Source organism: Dipteris shenzhenensis, chromosome 1, assembly GCF_047967505.1.
Source record: "Dipteris shenzhenensis isolate YYH24624 ecotype China chromosome 1, Dip_SZ_1.0, whole genome shotgun sequence".
NCBI lineage: Eukaryota > Viridiplantae > Streptophyta > Polypodiopsida > Gleicheniales > Dipteridaceae > Dipteris > Dipteris shenzhenensis.
The window spans coordinates 35,322,585-35,343,163 of record NC_141596.1 but is presented as its reverse complement, the minus strand read 5'-3'; the positions used below and the strand labels follow the sequence as shown (position 1 = coordinate 35,343,163).

The following is a 20,579-nucleotide window of genomic DNA, read 5'->3' as shown; positions in this document are numbered from 1 at the left end:
TAGGATCTTCTTGGCCCCGTCTTCGGGGAGGGAGGAGAAACTGCTCTGAAACTTCTTAGCCAACACTTCCACATATGATGGCATTTCCTCGAGGGCCTCGTTATGAGTATGGGGGCCGGCTGGATCTCCTTCTTCGCTTCCCTCGACGGAGGCTTCTTCCTCGAACGTATCTTGCACAATTTGGGGGGACGAATCACCACCGTTGTCACTCATTGCCTCCTTAAACAAGGGAGCCGGGTTCTTACTGCACACTCTAGACCTCTTCCTGGGCAAGCCTACTCTTCCTCCATATAGGTGTTGTGTGTCTACCATGCACCTCTAAAGTTTTCCTAGAAGATCATCCACATACAGCTTACTTACAACTAATGTGCTCTTCTTCCAAATTCCCTATTCTCTCCTTATTATGTACATGGAAACGTTTGCCAAATAATAATCACCTACTAGCTAATCACACAATTCCTTCTTTCACATCCATGCTTTCGCATGCTAGAATTTGCCTCGTTGCTTGTCAACTCTTGTATGCTAAAATTTGCATCATTGCTTGTCAGCTCTTGGATGCTAAAAGCTGTCTCACTACTTCCCACGAATTCCTAAAACGATTTGAATGCATCAAGGGTGACTTGTGCAATGTTGTCAACTAGGAAGTTTGTTGTGCGAGAGAGAGAGAGAGAGAGCGAGAGAGAGAGAGAGAGAGTCACATGTGCGCCTTACACTATGTATCTATGATTTAAGAAGCTAGAAACCTTCAAAAACATTGCCTTGCTTTGAAAAGGCAAACTTAAAAAATAATACACTCTCCTCTTTTTACCTAATACACTTGATATTTAGGTAAACTTAGTACCCTCTCCTCTCTTCCTTGCATGTCACATGGGTTTTAATTGATTGAATGCTATTTTCCTAACATTCTAGGTATTTATTGCTAAATTGTCTATGCCCTTGTGCACATGATAAAAAGTGCTAATAGCACCTATGTTTGCTCTTCCAAGAAAAATCTCCCATTATATAGGTGACTAGACCTCTATATCCACACCTCTTTGTGTAAAAGAGTATACGAATTTGCCTCTATACCTCTATTTTTCTTTATCAACCCCTCCCTCATAGATTACCCTCCTCCCTTCCTAGATCTCGGTATATGGATCCCCAAAAAGTACCTATCTTTCAAACTCACATGCTACTTTACATCATGATAAGTGCACCCCTTAGGTGCCAATGTACCATCTATTTCTCTATTTTGAAGGTGACCTCTCATTGGCTAATATTAAGAGTATAGTTATTAATAGGTTCATGACAGTGGGTTTTTGGACACTCTAACCCAAAGTGAGATAGATCTTCAATGTGTTAATGCCAGAGATCGTTGGATCCTATTGGCTCAAGACACATGCAAGAAAAAGAATAAGAGGGCCTCTCAGTTATGGAGACATAGGCCATTTGAAATTTGTCGGAAAGCTTTTAAGGAAATGCCCAAGGGAGGCATTTCCGCTTGGGCATTTCCTGAGAGTGGAGGTCCTGAGGAAGCTAAAGACAGTGACAGGCAAATTATTTTCCGGGTGACAACTCAGGAAGGCTGACAACGATCGGACGTATGACCTTCACAAGGATTGCTCATGCGCTCAGATGTGAATTCAATGAAAGAAAAGTACGTGATCGTACGGTATAGACAGTCGTCTAGAGCTTCCCGAGGACCTTCATCAAGTAGGATATGCTAATAATAAGAGGGGATCCCCGCGCCAGCCTGTAGGGCTGGAGCAGTGGCTCAAGCAAAAATGCCCAGCCGGTATTTTTGCCTGGTAGTGGACTGCTCTCCTACTAGGATGGATTTCATGAATTCCAGCCCTCTCTCCCCACTCTCCATTGGATGAACCCGTTGCAGGTGGTGCAACCCGGATTGTGGCTCACCAGACACAAGGCTGTAGACACGCGGGGATGCTATCTCATTCTTAGAGATCCCCATCGACTGGGCAGCGTCCTTGGAGCTCCTCTAAAATTTATGTGGGGAAGGAGTTGAGATGGCGTTTCCGTGGAGGATGATGGGAGCATGTTTTGTGGATGTTTGGTTGCCATGAACGAGATACGTGTGAGTAGGAGATTGTTGGACTTGTTTAGTTGCCATTAGCGCGTTGGTTGACGTGGGTGCATTCTGTGACAGGGAAACGCCTCAGATATTTTCTGTGACTGCTCAGTTTTTAATGCCAAGTTGAGAAAGGCAAATTCTGTTGTTGATTCACTCGTGGCGGAAGACCCGTGAGTGGAGATAGATATCTACATCATCGCAAGTCTGAAGATGGAGGGAATGTTGAAACTGAGTGCAGAAATATGGAAACAAACGCCGAAATTCGAACGATCAAAGTCTGTGGAAGATCGGAGAGAACACAGAGATTTCGGAGATGAGAGGATGCTCAGAAGGTAGGCAGGACGCGTAGAGAGTGGAAATGCAGAACGATCAAAGTGCAAACGCTGTGATCGATGAGAGCAAAGCGAGAGACTTAGCAGCTTAGAATGGGAGGGAGACAACAGCAGAGCAGACAGAGTGATGAATTTGTGAGTGAAAACTGTAGAGTAATTCCCGGGAGAATCACGGAGGATGAGAGGGAAGACGGCCAACAGAAAGATGAATTTGCGGGTGACAACTGTAGAGTTCGGAGGCACAAACTGGGAGATCTGAGCAGCTGCAGTATGGTTGCATGAAGTGCGTGAAGATCTGCATTCGTGAGTAGATTCTCAACCAGCGCAGACGGCTGTCGATCGTTGAGTCTCTTTCGTTTTTCCGAGTTTGGACTCTGGAGGGAGCGCGGAACTGCCCATTTTGTTGCCTACTGCCTCGTGAAATGTGATGCACCCGCAGCTCGCCTCTGCAACGCTCCCTCCCCCCGCGAGTTTCATCCTCTTCCGGGTCCTTGAATGAGTGATCGTCACATGGAACGGAAGGGCCCTCGTCCTCACCCTTGCATGGAAAGGAGCTCCACCGCGAAAGACGAGAGAAATGACGTCTCCTACGCAGATGGTCACCCGTGCGAAGTGTGGAAGGGCACGCCGGTGGGGTTTAGTTTTATCGTATTTGTAGGATTTGAGCTCTGCGTCCTGTTTGATTCCATGTCTCTCCCCATTCGATGCACAGGATTCCGAATCGATTGTGTCCAACAAGGAGCATAGTAGGGGGTCGCTGAGGAGAATGAGAAGGCTGGCGTACTAATCAATCCCGTTCAAGCGTGAATTGGAAAGATAGGCAGATGGAAGGCAGGTCTGCTCTTGCGTCTAGCACCTTGGGGGCAGAGAAAGAGGAGAGAACATCTTGGGCATCTCGAACGGGCGCGCAGAGAGAGAGCAGACAGAGAGAGAGAGAGAGAGAGAGCGAGAGCGCGCGAGATGTGAGTCGAAATCAATGTGCAATGCGAACGACTTTTCTTTGGCGGACATCAGGAGCACGATTCGCAACCTCGCTCGCAATAATACACATCTGATGACTTCCCCTGCAGCCAAGGTGCAGGATCGCCGAGAATACTGGGAGCCCATCTCTTTCATCTCAGTGTCCTTGTTCAATGGATCAAACGAACAGAACTAATTCATTCCTAGGTTTTCCCGAGTGCCTCTTTCTGCAGTGATATTTGAATCGCACTGGCTGCTGGCTAGCAAGAAACAAACTCCATTTTGGGCTCTGCGCATCTGGGATCGTGGTGCTTCAAAAGGGGAGAATACAGACGAAAGTGACAAAGCCTTTGCCTGTAATTTAACGAAAAAACTTTCCGGAGAGGGCTGCTCAAAATACGGAGAGTAGACAATCAGAGTTTTCGTATTTCCAAGCTATTTTTTACCTCTTGGGGCTGATGATCCAACATTAGCCGACGAAAAACTTACGGTACTTTCTCCACTTTCTGGTGAATAGAGAAATCTCTGGATGCTTTTGTTTCATCTCTATGAGTGTGAAGGTCGCGTAAATAGTTTTCACAGCAAATGTATTGAGAGTAGCGGTCGGTATCATATAGAGTTTTGAATTTCTTATCTCGGGATGAACGTATTCTTTTGGGAATACTGACTCTGCTACTAAATTTGAATGTGCGACGTGCAAAACCTTGAGGAATTCGGGTTGACAAACAATAATAGGGAAGTCGATTACGTTAAACAGAAGCAGGTGAGATCTGGGATGCCCGTCAACGTGCATGCTTTTGTAAGTTGTGTCAAGCTCCAGAGGTTGAAGTGAGAAACGTTTACGTATACTATATTGGCCACCGAATTTTCTCATTTAGTGTGTTCAACTTTAAGCTTTGATGGTCAATAATTTGTAAAATGGATCGGACCTCTGTGACCACACCTCGACCATATACGTGAGAAGTTGCGGAAGCGCAACTAAGAAAACTCCAAGGGAGTCAACAGAATATGTTCTGAGTTTTACTTGACACATTGTTTTTTAAGATTTGTGACGAGTCACATTGTTATCTACGAAAATCAGTCAATGCATCCACATTTGGACATTAGGTTTCATAACCTCCAGGATTTTTCGTGCCGAATGTGTGGAGGATTCCTAAACCAAGGTTATGGTGGTCAGTTTTTAAACGAGTGTAGTTTTCAGCTGCCTCTTGCTAATTGGTTGGACTCATCCCGCCGTATAAACTTACAGCACAGAAATCAGGCAATGGGCCGTTGCAACCTAAGGTTAACAGGAAAATTCCTTCCGTGGCACACGTCTTAACCATGGTGATCAAGACCGCCTGTGGAAGCGAAATTCTAAATAAAACAGAGGGAATGAAACGCTTGGCTAGGCTGTGAGTGGCAGCTTGGAGGCGAGTATTCCCTTATCACGCCTCGCTTGTGGAGAATAGGAAGAGTCCGCGGAAAGCTGTGGCTTCAACTTAGGCAGCCTCAAGTCCAAATGCTACCAAGGGTGTAAATAAAAGTTTGTCCACTTCCAATTGGGTTGCAGAGGGTTAATGTTATGCCCGCCCTGGCAGAAAGCCCCAAAGATTGTTGGCTGCTAAACTTCCTGCACCTCCTAGATTGTATCCTGACCTGCGAGGTCTCTGCATATGCTTGAACTTTCTGAATTTAGGATGATTTTGAAACTTAAAACAGCAAATACTTACATGACCACATGGATTAACTTCCCTAGGAATGAAGTTCCTTCACCACAATAGGTTATTCCTCGATCTTGCCACCCCCATCCTCCACATTTCTTTCTGCCCATACAAAGCTACCTTAGGTGACAGACGGTTGGTTTTTGTATACAGGGCTTGAGAACAAAAAGTTAGGATTCTTGTAAGGTTTCTTCTGAATTTCTATGGAGCTCAGATTACGGAAACATAAGGATGTTGTTCTGGTTGCAAAAAGTGTGTACTGCTCTATAGTTTACAAATAAAGTAGCTAGGAGTCTGACCAGCAGGTAGATGAAACTAGTACGGCATCAGAGGTGACGGAATTTGCAAGCATTGGTGGCTGGTTGAATCGTCCAGATTAGAGGTGATGATTTTAATAAGGTACTTCTAAATGCTGGTTAGTTCTATAATCGGCATATATCAGCAAATCCACGGTTGAGGGAGTTGCATGAGAACGTACCTAGTACCAACAATTTTAATTTAGAAGGGTAGACAATGTTGCAGGGAGTTGGACAGATTTGAAACCCAAGGTGTTTTGAACTGGGTAGGTTAAAAAATGCAACCCAAGCCAGGAAAGGTGATTTCAGACAATCGGAAGGGTGAGTGCGATGTGGAGGTTTTTGAGAATCATGGATTTCTAGAAAAACAGCCTGGAGTCAAGGGCAAGTCTAAGGACTTCATTTAAAAATTAGGTGATTTCATAGATACTTAGTTGTCATGGACTTGATGAGTTGCTAACGTGTGGGCACTCCACTTAACAATCCTTTGAATAAAGCACATTCCTTTGAATAAAGCACATTCCTTTGAGTCATTTCAAGGTATTTGACCTAATAAGCCTAGGTTATCTTGAGTTCTACTTGTCAAGAATTATTCATAGTTTTGAGAATTAGAATCCCCTGATCGACTTCTACGACGTGACAAACATTTAAGGTTTGGATTTGTAAAACCCTCCCATCCTAACGTATGGGTCTTACCCTTTGTATCTTTGGAGTCTTTAGATCAATTATCCCACTCTCAAAGATCGTTCCGGACTATACGTAGGTTGGCCCATTATGGGACTTAGGTGGGGCGTGTTTAAGCTTCCCCAATAAGGATACTATCATTGCTTTTCCACATAATGGTTTGATTAGCTACCATCAAAGTGGCATGTGACTCTATTCAAGATAGTTACTGTTGTCTATGTCTTAGTGCAAGGAGAAATTATAAGTACAGTACATTTGGGTTGTAGGCATTTCGTGATTGAAAGTTGTGATTCTTAGGTATGTAGCATAAAAATAGAGAAAACACCAAAGTGATACATTTTCATTTGATCTGGCTCCCTTTGTTGCTGATTTAGTTGAGCTCAATTGCAAAGCGTTCTCGTGTGCAACAAGAATTGACGCATAATCTTGTTTTAAAACTAGGGTGCGGTAGGCCGCCTAAGGGGAATGAATGAAGAGAGTAATCTATAGTATGTTGATTATAAATTAACGATGAAGAAAGGATGACATGCCGGTGTTTGAAAAATACCCGACTATAAACTAAGCCGACAATAGCAGGCTCGACCAAATGGCGTATGTGTTTAAGCATTTCCTTCTTGCGAACACCTCGGCACACAAATAGAAAAAGAAGAATTTAGAATATGCAAAAGCAAAAGAAAACATAGAATTTGAAATGGAAAACATATATATATATATATATATATATATATAGAGAGAGAGAGAGAGAGAGAGAGAGAGAGAGAGAGAGAGAGATATGTATATATTTTATATAACCACATATAGTGTGGGCGGGGAGGCGGCGCGCTTCCTTCCCCAAATAGTTATAATCCGAGGGAACGGGCCCTTTCCCGTGCGTTGAGGTTGTAATGGTCGAGAATTTTAGTGCCGAGATTGAGTATCGCGAATATGTAAGAGAATGATTTATTACCTAAATCTCAATGAGTGTATCTGTATTCCAACTCGAGCATCGGCCAAATTCTTGTCATGATTTGGTTTCTCGATGTGAGCGATGTTGGAGAGAGAGGGTGGCAAAGCCAACATACAATCCAAAGAGTTGAAGTTTGCGAAATATATAGATTTAGAGGCCTTCAAAAGCACTCATGCTTTCCATCAAGAGCTTTTCATCAAGTGTTGTAGGCCTTCAGATCAAAATTAAATCCAAGGCTTATATTAGGACATGTGGCTCAAGGAGAGGCCAAGAAACCCAAAATTCCCCATAGGCTGCCTTCAGTGAAGATTTACCCTCGTCATATGCATTGGCAGATCCTGGAAGTTGAGGAGATATCTCTTGGAGCACAGCCTCTTATCGGTCTTTGGTTGTTGGCTTCTGTAGGAATGTTTTCCACGTATGTTTTTAGCAGATTGATATAAAAAATATAATGTTACAATTATGGGATAGAAGGTCAAGTCTGAAATTACATGGATGACTTTGAAAATGTGATGTGGCCTGAGGGCCAAAGAACCTCAAGGACAGCTTAAGGAAAATGCATCCTATGGTCTTTGATTTCAGCCTTGCCTTGTCACAGCAGAGAAGAATCCACTGTCCCTCTCGAAGTGCAAGATACCTTGATCAATTGTCTGTAACTTTAGGCTTAGAGGCAAGGTCCAATCATAATTGATCGCATTTCCAGTGGAAGTACTAAACCGTGTTATAACCAAGGCTAGAGGTGCTCCCATAGTTTGTTCATCATGCATATAAAATTTCAAGAGGTCTAGAATAGCAATATTTGTGACCAAAGGAGGACTTCCAGTGGAAGTATTGACTGTGTTGTAAGCAATCTCTACAGAAGCTACAACTGCTGCCATAGTTTGTTGATCATGCACATAAATATTCATGAGGTCTGGAATAATACTATTTGTCCTCATGCACATAAATATTCATGAGGTCTACAATAAATATTCATGAGGTGTAGAATAGTACTATTTGTGGCCTCATTGTGCCCGTTTGTCTATTAGTGGAAAGCTGCAGAAAAATTTAGATCGGCTCCTAAGTTGTAATTACTGGTGAACTTATTGTCTGTTTGAATTTATGGATCCGGGAAGACCTTGATGCAAATGAATGTGAATAAACAAATGGGCTCCTGAATCAATTTACAACAGTCCTTATCATATCATGTCCATGAATAGTCTATCATGAAATCCATTGTGAGCAAGTGTGCAAGCTGCAACATCTTATATAGCAGCTTATGCAGGTTGCAGCTACAGTGGTATGGATATGTAGCTTAGATTACCAAGTTTTGTCTTTCTAGGATTATGGTTAGGGTAAGAGTTTCATATATAGTCCAAAACCCTTCATGTTTTCAATAGTTGGTGGTTCATTGTGGATTCTGCTCTTATGTCTTGCTTACTGACTTTCTTTTACTCTCGTCGTCCGCCATACCCCTCCGCTGTAGCCTCACAGAAACCCCGCCCAAGTACCTTGTCGCTCAAGTAACTTGTCGCCAAGCAGCTCCAGGTTGTCGACCAGTTAGGGTTCACGCCACTTCAGTTCAGCCCCAACTAGTCTGATCCAGTTAGGGTTCGTCAGGTTGTCAGCTACATTTCAAGTCATCCCAGGCTGGGCTGAACTCCAGGCCCTGTCCAGGGGCTAGCTTTAGCTTTGGGGTTATTTAGATATGGCCAGTATGGAGTGGCCAACTCTTTCTTCAAAATCCCCCTCAACACCAGCAACGTACGATATGCGACAGTGACAGCCATGACGCCCTCTCCATTTGCATATAAGTAACCAACACGCAGGTTCAAAGAAACCCATCATTGGGCAACATGAACAGATTTATTACTTGCAGCAAACAGTCAGAGAGTTAAGGCTGGAGCTGGCAGAAGTAAAGGCTCAGCTCGAGGTTCTAGAAGGGCCTGGCAAACAGGCAGTGATTGATGAGGTTGTGAAGTCTTGTAAGGCTTCCCCCACTACGCCCAAGTTAGTCTCTACAGTTAAGGATTTAGTTCATAATGAAATATGGACAGCCAAACAGGACGTCATTGTGGAGTTGAAGCAAAGGTCAACAAAGTTGATATTCAGCAAGAGATCAAGGAACATGAAGCCAGACAGGATAATGCATTAAAAATCAAATTGAGGGACTCTCAGAAGGATGTTACAAGGAGGAGGACTCATCCAGTGATACCTTAGCAAATGTCAAAGCAGCATTGTCCGACAACAGTGATTGGACAGTTGATGAGGATGACTAGTCTGATGATTCTGATGATGACGGTGAAGGTAGAACAGTCTCTATTTCCTGGAGTAAAGGTCATACTGTCCTTACATTCAATTCACGAGATCTATGACTCAAGATTTTACGTCAGTCTTACAAGCTCAAAGGTACTAAACTATGGATAGCCGAGGAACTCACAAGGGCTCAGCTGAATAATAAAGCAATGGAATTAGCCAAAGTTAAGGCTGCCAGGAAGGATGGTAAATGGGCAGTGTACCGTGGAGGAACAGCACTCATTAAGGAGTTTAAATCAAAACCAAAAGACTCTCAGTCTTAAAATGATGTATGGCGACTATATGTTTTTTTCTAGTGTATAATCTAGGTACTCCAAACAAATGGAGTTGCTTCATGCACTCTCAGGGAGCTGCCATGTGCCCTCCCTAAGCTGATGTATTGGCTGGCTTTTCTATTGTCCCATAGACCTTTGGTCTCCCGTGGATGTTGATAGACTTTCTTTCTTTCTTTCTTTCTCTGTGGCTTTCTTTGGTATAAGAGACTCCCTTTTTGTTCCCAGTTGCATCCCTGCCAGGACTTGAGGAAGATGACTTGGAAACCTCCATTTCTGCATCAGTTTTGCAGCGGATTCTTTGCTTGCAGTAAGCATGACGTTGGGGTGCAGCCAGGCAGCTGCTTATTTCAGGCTGTTGTGGTTAAAATTTTGAGCTGCTGGAAACTCAACAAGGATATGTAGACCTCGTTTTTTGCCTTTCCAAGCTGTGGATGCTGTCATTTTTGCCTTTACAGCTCTTGCTTGTTATGCCCAGCCCATGTAACCACTCGGGTTGAAGTGGTGCCCACCACAAATCCCTAAACAACAAAGATGTTTGCAGACTTTACACGTGAATGCATCTTCTAGCTTGTGCTTTCACATTTGCAGCTTGTGAGTCGCAACTTGAGGTGCACTTTGGTGGGGAATTTGTGCAAGTTTATTTGAAATTTTAGTTAAGATTCAGGGAAAATATTTTTGATTATTTGATGCACATTTTGCGGCTCCATACATTCTATTTTGAGAATTTGCTATCAAATACATCCATTGCATCAGTTAAAGACATGAAATGTAACTTGTTTTGCTCTGTTCTAAGTATAAAAACGTCACTGAAAGCTTTTTTGTGACTGTTGTAAAGACACGCGTGTCTTATGATAAGACGCTTAAGACACTTGTCTTACCTTAAGATACTTTTAGACACTCATGTTTTTTTTTTTTTTGTGGGTGGGGTGTAACAACAAACATTGAGTTTGACTTAACCATGCTATCATTGATGGTGACTTTGGATCCAGCAGTGGCAGTGACCTCGCAGATTTGAATCTTGAGAGATTTGACTCTTGAGAGTCGAAAGTTTCCTTTCAATTATATGTATCAAGATTTCATTCATGTCACATGTGACTGACAGACTGTTGCCATGATACTGATGTTTATTGATCTATCATGATTGGTATATAATCTATATAGCCCTCTAGGCTCTTGCTAAGTTGTTTATCTGGATTTTCGAATATCAAGATTCAATTATCAGTTTAAACCTTTAAAGTTGTGAGTCGTGACTTGCAAGCTCTCGAGTTGTGACTCTTAACTTGCAAGCTCTTGAGTCGTGAGTCTTAACTTTAACTTTTAAGTCTTGAGTGACGAGGCTTGACTCTAAACTACATTGTACAAGTGCATTGTTACTTCATGCATTGTTTAAGTGTAGCTTATTGTACTTCTAGAATCTAGTAGCTAGCTATGCTAGCAAGTTGTACACTTGTATACTTATACATATATTAATTAAATTATTATTATTATAACCACAATGATGTGTCTTACGTGTCTGAAGCGTGTTTGACGTGTCGTGTCTTAACATGTCTTACAACCATGTTGTAACCTATTGTGGTTGTCATGCTTCAATTTTCATGTTTTTAGCAGACATGCCTCAACTTTACATGGAATTGGCATATACTCCAAGATACCCAAGATGTCCGACTCCAGAGATATACCCTATTTCTCAATTTCCGGGGTCTGGTTTTAGATAGTTTTACAACTTGCATCCCAATGCAAATTTCCTTGGGACTGCCATCATAGAGATAATATGAGGGACTGCCATCACAGAGATTTGGGATGCCAGAAATAGCGAGATTTTCAGAATATTCTGTTCAAAGTGGAATGCAGTAAAAGTGTTAAGCTTAAAGCTCTGGGCCTGCTGAAGGTTAGGGTCGAAAAGTGATCTTGAAGCGAATCTAGCCGTATAGCTTGTTTTTTATTACCCCTTTCAAATTTTAATATAAATCTTCAGTATCTCGGGAAAAAAAAACTTGCAAAAGGATGCCTGAGTATTATGTCAGATTCAAATGGAAATTAAATAAGCAGTATTACTCAAATCATTTTTCAATTCACCCTTAGAAAGGGAGTACCTGTTGAGGAGGAATGCGTCCCAAGGCACTTTTTTGTTTAAAAAATGGATTTTCCCTTAAAAAATGTTCCAGAATGTTGGGCTTTTGATGCTTGAAATGTGGGTACAATCTGGGTCATCTGGGTCAAATTTGGTGTCAGAATAGTTGACTAATAGACCTCCAAAATTAGGTGGAAAATAGGGGGGAATTGTGGGTTGTAGGCTTTAAGGACATGTCCTTGTGTGAATAGACTAAAGTTTTAAAGTAACTAGACCTAATGGGTAGGATTCAGCTAGATTAACCATGGTGTTTTAGTAGCCCCAAAGCATGTGAAGCTGCAGAATGTCTTCTGGTTCGGGTACTAAAGGCCCTTCCCTTGGGACTTGCAAGGACCTTGAGTCCTTATACATGCAGAGGCATTGAGAGCCTCAAGGGAATGGTACAAGGCTATTGACAGCTGCTTGAAAATCATGACTAGTACTTTGGGACAAGTACTTTGGGGCTGTGTAGGTGTTGTAGGAGCCCGTGAGCTCCCTCAATTGCTGTGCGAGCTCCTTGGCTCCAATCTTTAAAGCAAAGGATTTATTAAAGCCTTGGCAGGTCAGTTCGTTGCGATGATTGTTGTAGGTCACAAGGGTTCCATGAGTGTCTTGAGATTTAGAATGTGCATCGAAGACCTTCAAGTACTCAAACGGACTTCAAGGATTGCTTCTGGGACGGTGAATCAATTAAGAAGAAGTGCCCAAGTACAAAAAAATGATTTGAGGGATCTCACAGGAAATTTGCAAGCCTCTTTCTCCTGTCCATGTTGCCTAAAGCAATAACTCCAGCTCCGTGAAGCCAATCTAGAGCTCTTGGTCTCAAAATGGAGGGAAAATTGTGTAGCACGTCATCTCAGCTCTGATACCATGTTAGAAGATCTGGATGGGAGAGAGGAGTGCACACCACAAGACAGCTAATTGTATGCTACTTTTTAAAGTGAAGATGAGGGATATATACGACTAGGTGGACAAGGGGTTGCTCCCATGAGCACACATGTTGATGGTATTGTGCCAATTAAGTGCAACTTACCATATGCTCCTTTTCAGTCCTCAAGGAGTCCAAAGTGCTTGAGTTGGGAACCTTTGTATCTCCCTACTAAAGGTCCTATACTTCCAATCCAAGGGCTTTGATATAGGAGGTTTGATCGGCCTTCTTTCAAGGCACCCTGTGACTCAATGTGGCTGTTTTTGAGCACATGGACCTCTTCTTGTGGCGCCTTATGATTAGCCCCTTGAATGTCTAGTTTCACCATGCAAATCATGATAATACAACTTGGTTTTATCAATGTGCACTAGAGAACCGACAGGATCTAAGGGACAAAGGCATTTTACTGTATCAAAGATTACATGTCGCAGCTTGAATTTGGTGTTAGAATGGTTGAGTTATAGACCTCCAATTTTGGTAGAAAATAACGGGAAAACGTGGGTTTTTAGGCTTTAAGGACACGTCCTTGCATGAATAGATTAAGCTCGTTTAAGTAGCTAGACAAATGGATAGGATCTTGTTAGATTAACCGTAGTGGTTGAGGAGACCCAAAGCATGGGAGGCTGCAAAGAGTCTTTTGGTTCGAGGCCTAAGGTCCTTGCCTTGGGACTTGCAAGGACCTTGAGACCTTATACTATGTGGAGGAAACAATAGCCTGAACAAAATGCTACAGCACTATTGACATGTGCTCAAAAGTCGCTGACAAGCACTTAAGGGCTGTGTAGGTGTCTTTGGGAGCCCTTGAGCTCCCTTGTTTGCCGTGCGAGCTCCTTGGCTCCAAATATCACAACAAAGGATTTTCAAAGCCTTGGTAGGTCAGTTTTTTGAGATGATTGTTACCAGTCACACGGTTCTCCGTGGGCATCGTGATCTTTAGATTGTGCATTGCAGACCTTGTACCCAAACATATTGCAAGGATTGCTCCTGGGGTGGTGAAAACCCTAGGAAGAAGAGCCGAAGTACAAAAATATGATTGAGGGATCTCATAGAATGTTGTAAAGCTGTCTCCTTTCCCTGTTGTCTGTTACGCTCAAGTCGAGGTAACATGACCTCGGAATGGTCAGTCGACATTTTCCTTGAAAAGATCAATGTTTGTATTATATTTGTTTGGGCTTCATGTAAATGATCAAGAAAGGAATAAAGGTCAAGGTCCTTGGTGAGGGTGTCATGGCACTAGACTAGGTGGATCTAAGGCTAAGGGACCTAAATGCATGAATTGTGCCTAGGAGCAAATGATTTAATAGATATCCCAAGAGAGGGGTAAATGATGCATTAAGGAAGGACCCTAAATTGCAGACATGTGGCATACTAGATCCATCTAGGGAGTTTTGGGGCTCGTTGGGATTAAGCAAGCAAAAGCTTTTACGAAAACAGATCCTTCTGGATTTTCAGCAGAGAAGCTTGCAACCAACGAGGTTGGCTGGGAGGATAAACCAAGTGCCTGTGCCCGTGATTCAACGAAAAGCCGGAAGAAATCAGATTGGGATGTTTCATTTGGTATCAGAGCTTTGGTACGATCTGTGGAGAGTAGACCGTTCAGATCATCGTTACGTTGGATAATAAGAGAAGCGCGCAGAATGATCAAGGGTAGAGCTGATAAGCAGCGCACGACCAAGTCACTGTGGGTTCACGTAAGCTGTTGACGAATTAAAGGTGTGGAAGACGAGAGTCACTGACGTGATAGTGCAGATAGATTCGGTATTTAATTACCAGTGCGCTCCAGCTGCTGCGGAACATACAGCCACTATACGGCTTTGCTCCATGAGGGCCATGACGATTCAAGAGGGCCTTGGGCTTCTTTTGGCCAAAGATGAAAAAGCATATTCATGAATATGTGACGTTGTTTTTCGTGTCAGGTAAGTAAGGTAGAGCGGGTGAAGCCACCCGGACTTTTACAGCCCTTGGAGATACCACTAGGTAAGTGGGAGAGCATTTCCATGGACTTTATTGTAGGTCTGTCTACGACACAAGGTGGATATGATTCTATCCTTGTGGTGGTTGATCGTCTTACCAAAATGGCTCACTTCATTTCAACTAGAGAGTCTGTTAGTGCCCCACAAGTGGCGGATTTGTTTATTAGACATATATTTCGTTTGCATGGATTATCCAAATCCATAGTGTCAGACAGAGATGTCAAATTTACCGGTCATTTTTGGATTGCGGTATTTGAGACACTAAGGATTGAGTTGGGAATGAGCAGTGGGGATCATCCAAAAACGGATGGTCAGACGGAAAGAATCAACCAAAATTTTAGAGGATATGCTTAGAGCATATGTGTCATTGAGGCAACATATATGGGACAAGTGGTTGCCATTGTTAGAATTTGCCTACAATGATAGAAAACATTCCTCTACAGGGATCAGTCCGTTTGAGCTAAACTATGGTTATAGACCAGCGAATCCAACTATAGTTGGAATACCTCAGAAAGTGCCTAGTGCCGCGAACTTTGTGGTTCAGATGCGGGAGATGCTAGCACTTGCGAGAGCTAACATCCGCCAAGCTATGGATAGAGCTAAGGCGTATGCAGATGAAAACCGATCCGCTAGAGAATTTAAGGAAAGAGAAAAAGTTTTTCTCAGAGTTCCTTCGCACTCTAAGTCATTGACTGCAGGAGAGTGTGCCAAGTTATCACCTCGATATTGTGGGCCATGGGGTAATTCTAAAAAGAATAGGCAAGGTAGCCTATAAATTAGAATTGCCACAGGGTTGTAAGGTGCACCCAGTGTTTCATGTTTCTCGTTTAAAGAAATTTTTGCATACAGGTGACTCACTAATCGAGGGTGTTGTTTTGTTTCAGGAGATAGAGGATAATGCAAGACGCAAACCAACAGGAATCCTGGACCGAGGAACAATGCAAGTACGCAATCGAAAGATACCCACGGTGTTGGTTGCATGGCATGGTCTACCTCTATCAAAAGCTACCTGGGAATCCGTATACCAGTTACGGAGAGTGTTCCCAGACTTTATCATCGAGGACGCTGATGCCTGAAGAGGGAAGGAATGTTACGCTCAAGTCGAGGTAACAGGACCTCGGAAGGGTCAGTCGACATTTTCCTTTAAAGGATCAATGTTTGTATTATATTTGTTTGGGCTTCATGTAAATGATCAAGAAAGGAATAAAGGTCAAGGTCCTTGGTGAGGGTGTCATGGCACTAGACTAGGTGGATCTAAGGCTAAGGGACCTAAATGCATGAATTGTGCCTAGGGGCAAATGGTTTAATAGATATCCCAAGAGAGGGGTAAATGATGCATTAAGGAAGGACCCTAAATTGCAGAGATGTGGCATACTAGATCCATCTAGGGAGTTTTGGGGCTCGTTGGGATTAAGCAAGCAAAAGCTTTTACGAAAACAGATCCTTCTGGATTTTCAGCAGAGAAGCTTGCAACCCACGAGGTTGGCTGGGAGGATAAACCAAGTGCCTGTGCCCGTGATTCAACGAAAAGCTTGGGATGTTTCATTGTCTCTCAGTCACAAACCTCTTTCTTTCTCATTTACAAAACCACACAAACTTCACAAAAAGAACCACATTCTTTATAAAGCAATAACTCGAGTTCCGTGAATCCAAACCAAGAGTTTTTGTCTTGAAATGAAGGTACTACAAGTTGGAAGGTAAACAATGGACAATGTCTTAGAAGGAAGATTTTATGCCTCAACAGAAGGCTTACTCACAAGAGGGAGCTCTGATACCATGTTAGAAGATATGGGTGAGAGAGAGGAGTGGACACCACTAATTGTATACTACTTTCAAAATGAAGATGAGGGGTATATATACAACTGGGTGGACAAGGGTTGTTCCTGTGAGTTCTCATATTCCTGATGTTGTTGTGCCAATGAAATGCAACTTACCATATTTTCTTAACATTTTCAGTCCTCAAGCAGTCCAAAGTGCTTGAATTGGGAACCTTTGTAGCTTTAATTACTGTACCTCCAATCCAAGAGCTTTGATATAGGAGGCTGGATTGTCCAAGGTCTTCTTTATGGCATTATTGCCTGCTTTCAAGGCATCCTGTGGCTCTTTTTGAGCGCATGAATCCCTTCTTGTGATGCCTTATGATTAGCCCCTTGAATGTCATGTTTCACCATGCAGATCATAATAAATATGACTTGATGTTATTAATGTGCACAAGAGAACCAACAGGATCTAAGGGGAAAGTTACTGTACCAAGATTATAGGTTACAGCTCTAAATTTAGCTGTGAACAGTATATTTTTCTTATGCACATGCTGCTAGTGTGTGAGCACCTATCGAAGACCCAACTACATTGTTCTAAAAGTTTTTTTAGCATAGAATCCGACCAGGTTGCCCGCATGCCCAAAGATTTTGTGGCTGTGAGAGCTTGTATCTTGTATTCCTCCCTGATGTGCTGATATCTCCAGTATAGAAGAAATGTATGGTGTTCATCCCTCAACTTCTCTTGATGGCATATTTTGCAAATTTTGTTCTCATTCTCCCATTTGCTTATTTCCACCTCAGGCTCATGAGAGCCGGTTCTTTTTTGTATTTTGGCCTGAAGAGAGATTGTCGTTGAGTTGTGTGTGTGTGAAGAGAGAGAGAGAGAGAGAGAGAGAGAGAGAGAGAGAATTGTTAACAATAATTAGCATTGTTTGACCATTGCAAGTCTCGTCTTCAGAAAAGAAAGGGTAGAGTTTGGTCAAATAACTTTACTGCATGGATTCTCTTCACAGTTGGCACTCTGAAGCTTGACGCCATCCTATTAATTGTACAACGTTTCTATGTAGGTCAACTTTTGATGGTGCTTTCCCATTTTCTGGGCTAGCTTCTGAGCTGTAGCTGAATAGCTTGAATTGCTTTCACAGGAGAGAGTGTGTGCTATTATTGTCTACAAAGCACTTGCCATGATGACCCGGATGTGGATGCCTTTGTTGGGTGTTCTTCTCCTTTTGGCAATATCAGTGGCAGTGATCGGTGCACCTAGTAGCCCACATACATTGGGCCCTTGTAACTGTGAGGAGTCTGGATGGAATCTGGAAATTATGATGCACTTCCAGCTTGTAGGCGATTTCCTCATTGCATTGGCTTATTTCTCGATCCCCCTTGAGCTACTGTATTTTTTCAGCTGCACAAAAGTATTCCCATTTTGGTGGGTGGTAGCTCAGTTTGGAGCATTTATTGTGCTATGTGGTCTAACACACTTTGTATCCATGTGGACCTATGGACCTCATTCATTTAATATAATGCTGATTCAAACTATCTTGAAAGTACTTACAGCTCTCGTATCATGCGCCACTGCAATTTCCGTTGTTCATATTATTCCAATTTTGCTAAATGTGAAAGTTAGAGAACTATTCCTAAGAAACAAGGCTGAGGAGCTGAATCGTGAAGTCGATTTGATTAAAAGGCAGGAGGCGGCAGGAAGGCATGTACGCATGCTCACTCAAGAGATTCGGAGCTCAATAGATAAACATACCATACTTGCAATTATGCTGGAAGAGCTAGGAAAAATACTTAATTTGGAAAACTGCACCATATGGATGCCAGATTCCAAAAGTGACACACTTGAGCTCACTCATGAACTGAAGCGGCGGGTATTGCAAGTCCCTGTGCTGGTGCCTATGGCTGATGAATTGGTCAAAATGGTGCAAGAATCTAGGAATGTGGTAGTTGTCCCTGCCGATTCTGCTCTTGGAGTAGCAAGCAGCCATGCCGCTGCAGTGCTTGGGCCAATGGTTGCAGTCAGGCTTCCTTTGCTGATATGTTCAAATTTCAAGAGTGGTACACCACAGAGGCTGGATACAACATATGCAATAATGGTCCTAGGACTGCCCCATGCACCTGGAAGGGAGTGGGGTGAAAATGAACTGGAGATAGTGGAAGGGGTGGCTGATCAAGTGGCTGTGGCTCTTTCTCATGCTGCTGTGCTAGAGGAATCCCATAGAATACAAGACCAGTTAGTTGAACAGAATAAGGCTCTACAGTTGGTCAGGCGAGATGCAGAGATGGCTGTCCAAGCCAGGAATGATTTTTTGGTCGTAATGAATCATGAAATGCGGACTCCCTTGCATGCTGTTACAGCTCTTTCATCATTGTTGCAGGAATCTAGTTTGAGCAATGAGCAGCGGGCTGTTGTAGAGACAGTGGCAAAGAGTAGTGGTCTGCTCTCAAATATCATCAATGATATGCGGGATTACTCCAGGCTTGAGGATGGAGGCCTGGCTCTTGAACTTCAGCCCTTCGAGCTGCCAACAGTTTTCAGGGAGGCTGCCAATTTTGCCATCCCTATGGCAAGAAGCAAAAACCTCAAATTTTCATTGGAACTCTCAACAGAAATACCCCAGCATGTGATTGGAGATGAAAAGCGCCTCCTTCAGGTAACTTTGAATCTAATCGGGAATGCTATAAAGTTTACTAATCAGGGAAATGTGGTCGTGACAGTAAGGGCTGACAAAAAAGAAGAGTTTAGGTGGGATCCACGGAATCCAGTGTGGCGCCCCTCTGTACGTGATGGATTTATGTTTCTGCGTGTGGAAGTGAGGGACACAGGCATGGGTGTTGCAGAAAATGAAATATCAAAAATGTTCCATAAAGTTGTACAGTATGCGAATGTGGCCTTCAATCACCAGCGTGGTGCTGGGCTTCGTTTGGCCATTTGTGAGAAATTTGTGCAGGTAAGCCTACTTTTTTGCTCGCACCTTTCAAGTTTGTTATTTTGCATTGCAAAATTTTTCTACCTTTTTCTCACGATTGATACTTGTTTGGGGAATAATGCAGCTTATGCATGGTCATATATGGGTTGAAAGTGCTGGCCTTGGTTTAGGTTCTGTGGTCACCTTTGTGGTACGCCTTCAGCTTCCTTCCCCGTCAGTTGGTGTACCTCAGCAGGAACCTCTATATATGGAGGATCTGAAAGGGCTCAAAGTGCTTGTAACAGATGACAACCTTATCAATCGTACTGTAACAAGGCAGCTGCTTGAGAAACTGGGCTGCCAGGCAACGGTTGTAGAGTCAGGGCGCCAGTGCCTAGCTACACTTGCACAACCTGGAAGAATGTTTAAATTGTTGCTACTTGATATATGGATGCCAGAGATGGATGGCTATGAGGTGGCACTACGCATCCAAAAGAACATCCATCCAGAAAGACGGCCTTTGGTGGTAGCTCTCACAGCTGACACAGACAAAAGTACACAGGAGCGCTGCTTGAAGGTCGGAATGGATGGAATTGTGCTCAAGCCAGTTTCGCTGGCTGAAATGAGCAGCAAGCTCTGTAAAATATTGCAGGGGGCAAGTAAGGTGCATTATAATATAATAAGGTAATACAGCTGGTTATTAATGTCTATGAGTGATCTTAAGCTTCCCTTGAATTGTGGGGGTGGATAGTTGATTTTAGAGTAAATTGTATGGCATATGCTCAGATTTTTTTTAGTGTGCCATTGTCTGTAGGACGCAGCAATTCTAAGCTTTTGTAACTGTAATATTATTTCAGGTAGGTCATGAGAAACAGTAATTCCATTGTGTCACCTTGGTCGCAATTGCTGTATCAAGATTGGTCTTAACCAGATCGACTTCACCTGGCTGTTCTCCCAGATTTACAAAGGATTTCATTATCAAATGTAACGCTCAGACCAGGCATTTTCTGTTGGGATGCAGTCGTGGTGCCAAGAGATCCTTAAGCATGCTTGGGAATCCCATTCACAACACATTGAATCACCTTATTTAGACAAGTATTCAGATCACGGATATGAAATTGCCATGTCTATCATTATTGAATTTCAGTTTGAAGCTGTAAGATGCTAGTCTTTAAACTCTATTCTCTGCTGGCAAAGGTTCCAGATTGATTGAGAGCACATGTTAATACCATTGGAAGAGCTTGCTCCACTAGTTTGTAGAAGGCCACGAAAGATGTGTTTTTGTCTGAACAGAAAGGCATATTGATTATCGGGGTTTCCAGGTTGGTGGAATA

At 42.9% G+C, this 20,579-nt stretch overlaps 1 protein-coding gene across 3 annotated transcripts; it reads left to right on the top strand.

Annotated features, from left to right (window-relative positions):
• The first annotated feature begins 1,878 nt into the window (after window positions 1-1,878).
• LOC147905749 (ethylene receptor-like) lies at window positions 1,879-20,349 on the top strand. 3 transcript variants are annotated; one of them, XM_087374409.1, is made up of 4 exons: window positions 1,879-3,033; window positions 3,116-3,853; window positions 17,479-19,287; window positions 19,391-20,349. In XM_087374409.1, exons 3-4 carry the CDS (start codon window positions 17,518-17,520, stop codon window positions 19,931-19,933), a joined length of 2,313 nt encoding a protein of 770 aa, XP_087230535.1. In that variant the 5' UTR covers window positions 1,879-3,033; window positions 3,116-3,853; window positions 17,479-17,517; the 3' UTR covers window positions 19,934-20,349. The 3 variants fall into 3 exon arrangements, with proteins under 3 accessions (XP_087230535.1, XP_087230528.1, XP_087230530.1); XM_087374402.1 differs by having other exon boundaries at window positions 1,879-3,853; XM_087374404.1 differs by having other exon boundaries at window positions 1,879-3,853; window positions 17,401-19,287.
• The last annotated feature ends 230 nt before the right edge of the window (window positions 20,350-20,579 follow it).

Excerpts from the sequence above, each read along its gene's own strand:
- LOC147905749 (XM_087374409.1), top strand. The coding sequence starts at position 17,518 with ATGATGACCCGGATGTGGATGCCTTTGTTGGGTGTTCTTCTCCTTTTG. Across the intron at positions 19,288-19,390 it reads TTTGTGAGAAATTTGTGCAG|CTTATGCATGGTCATATATG; the intron begins GTAAGCCTACTT and ends GGAATAATGCAG.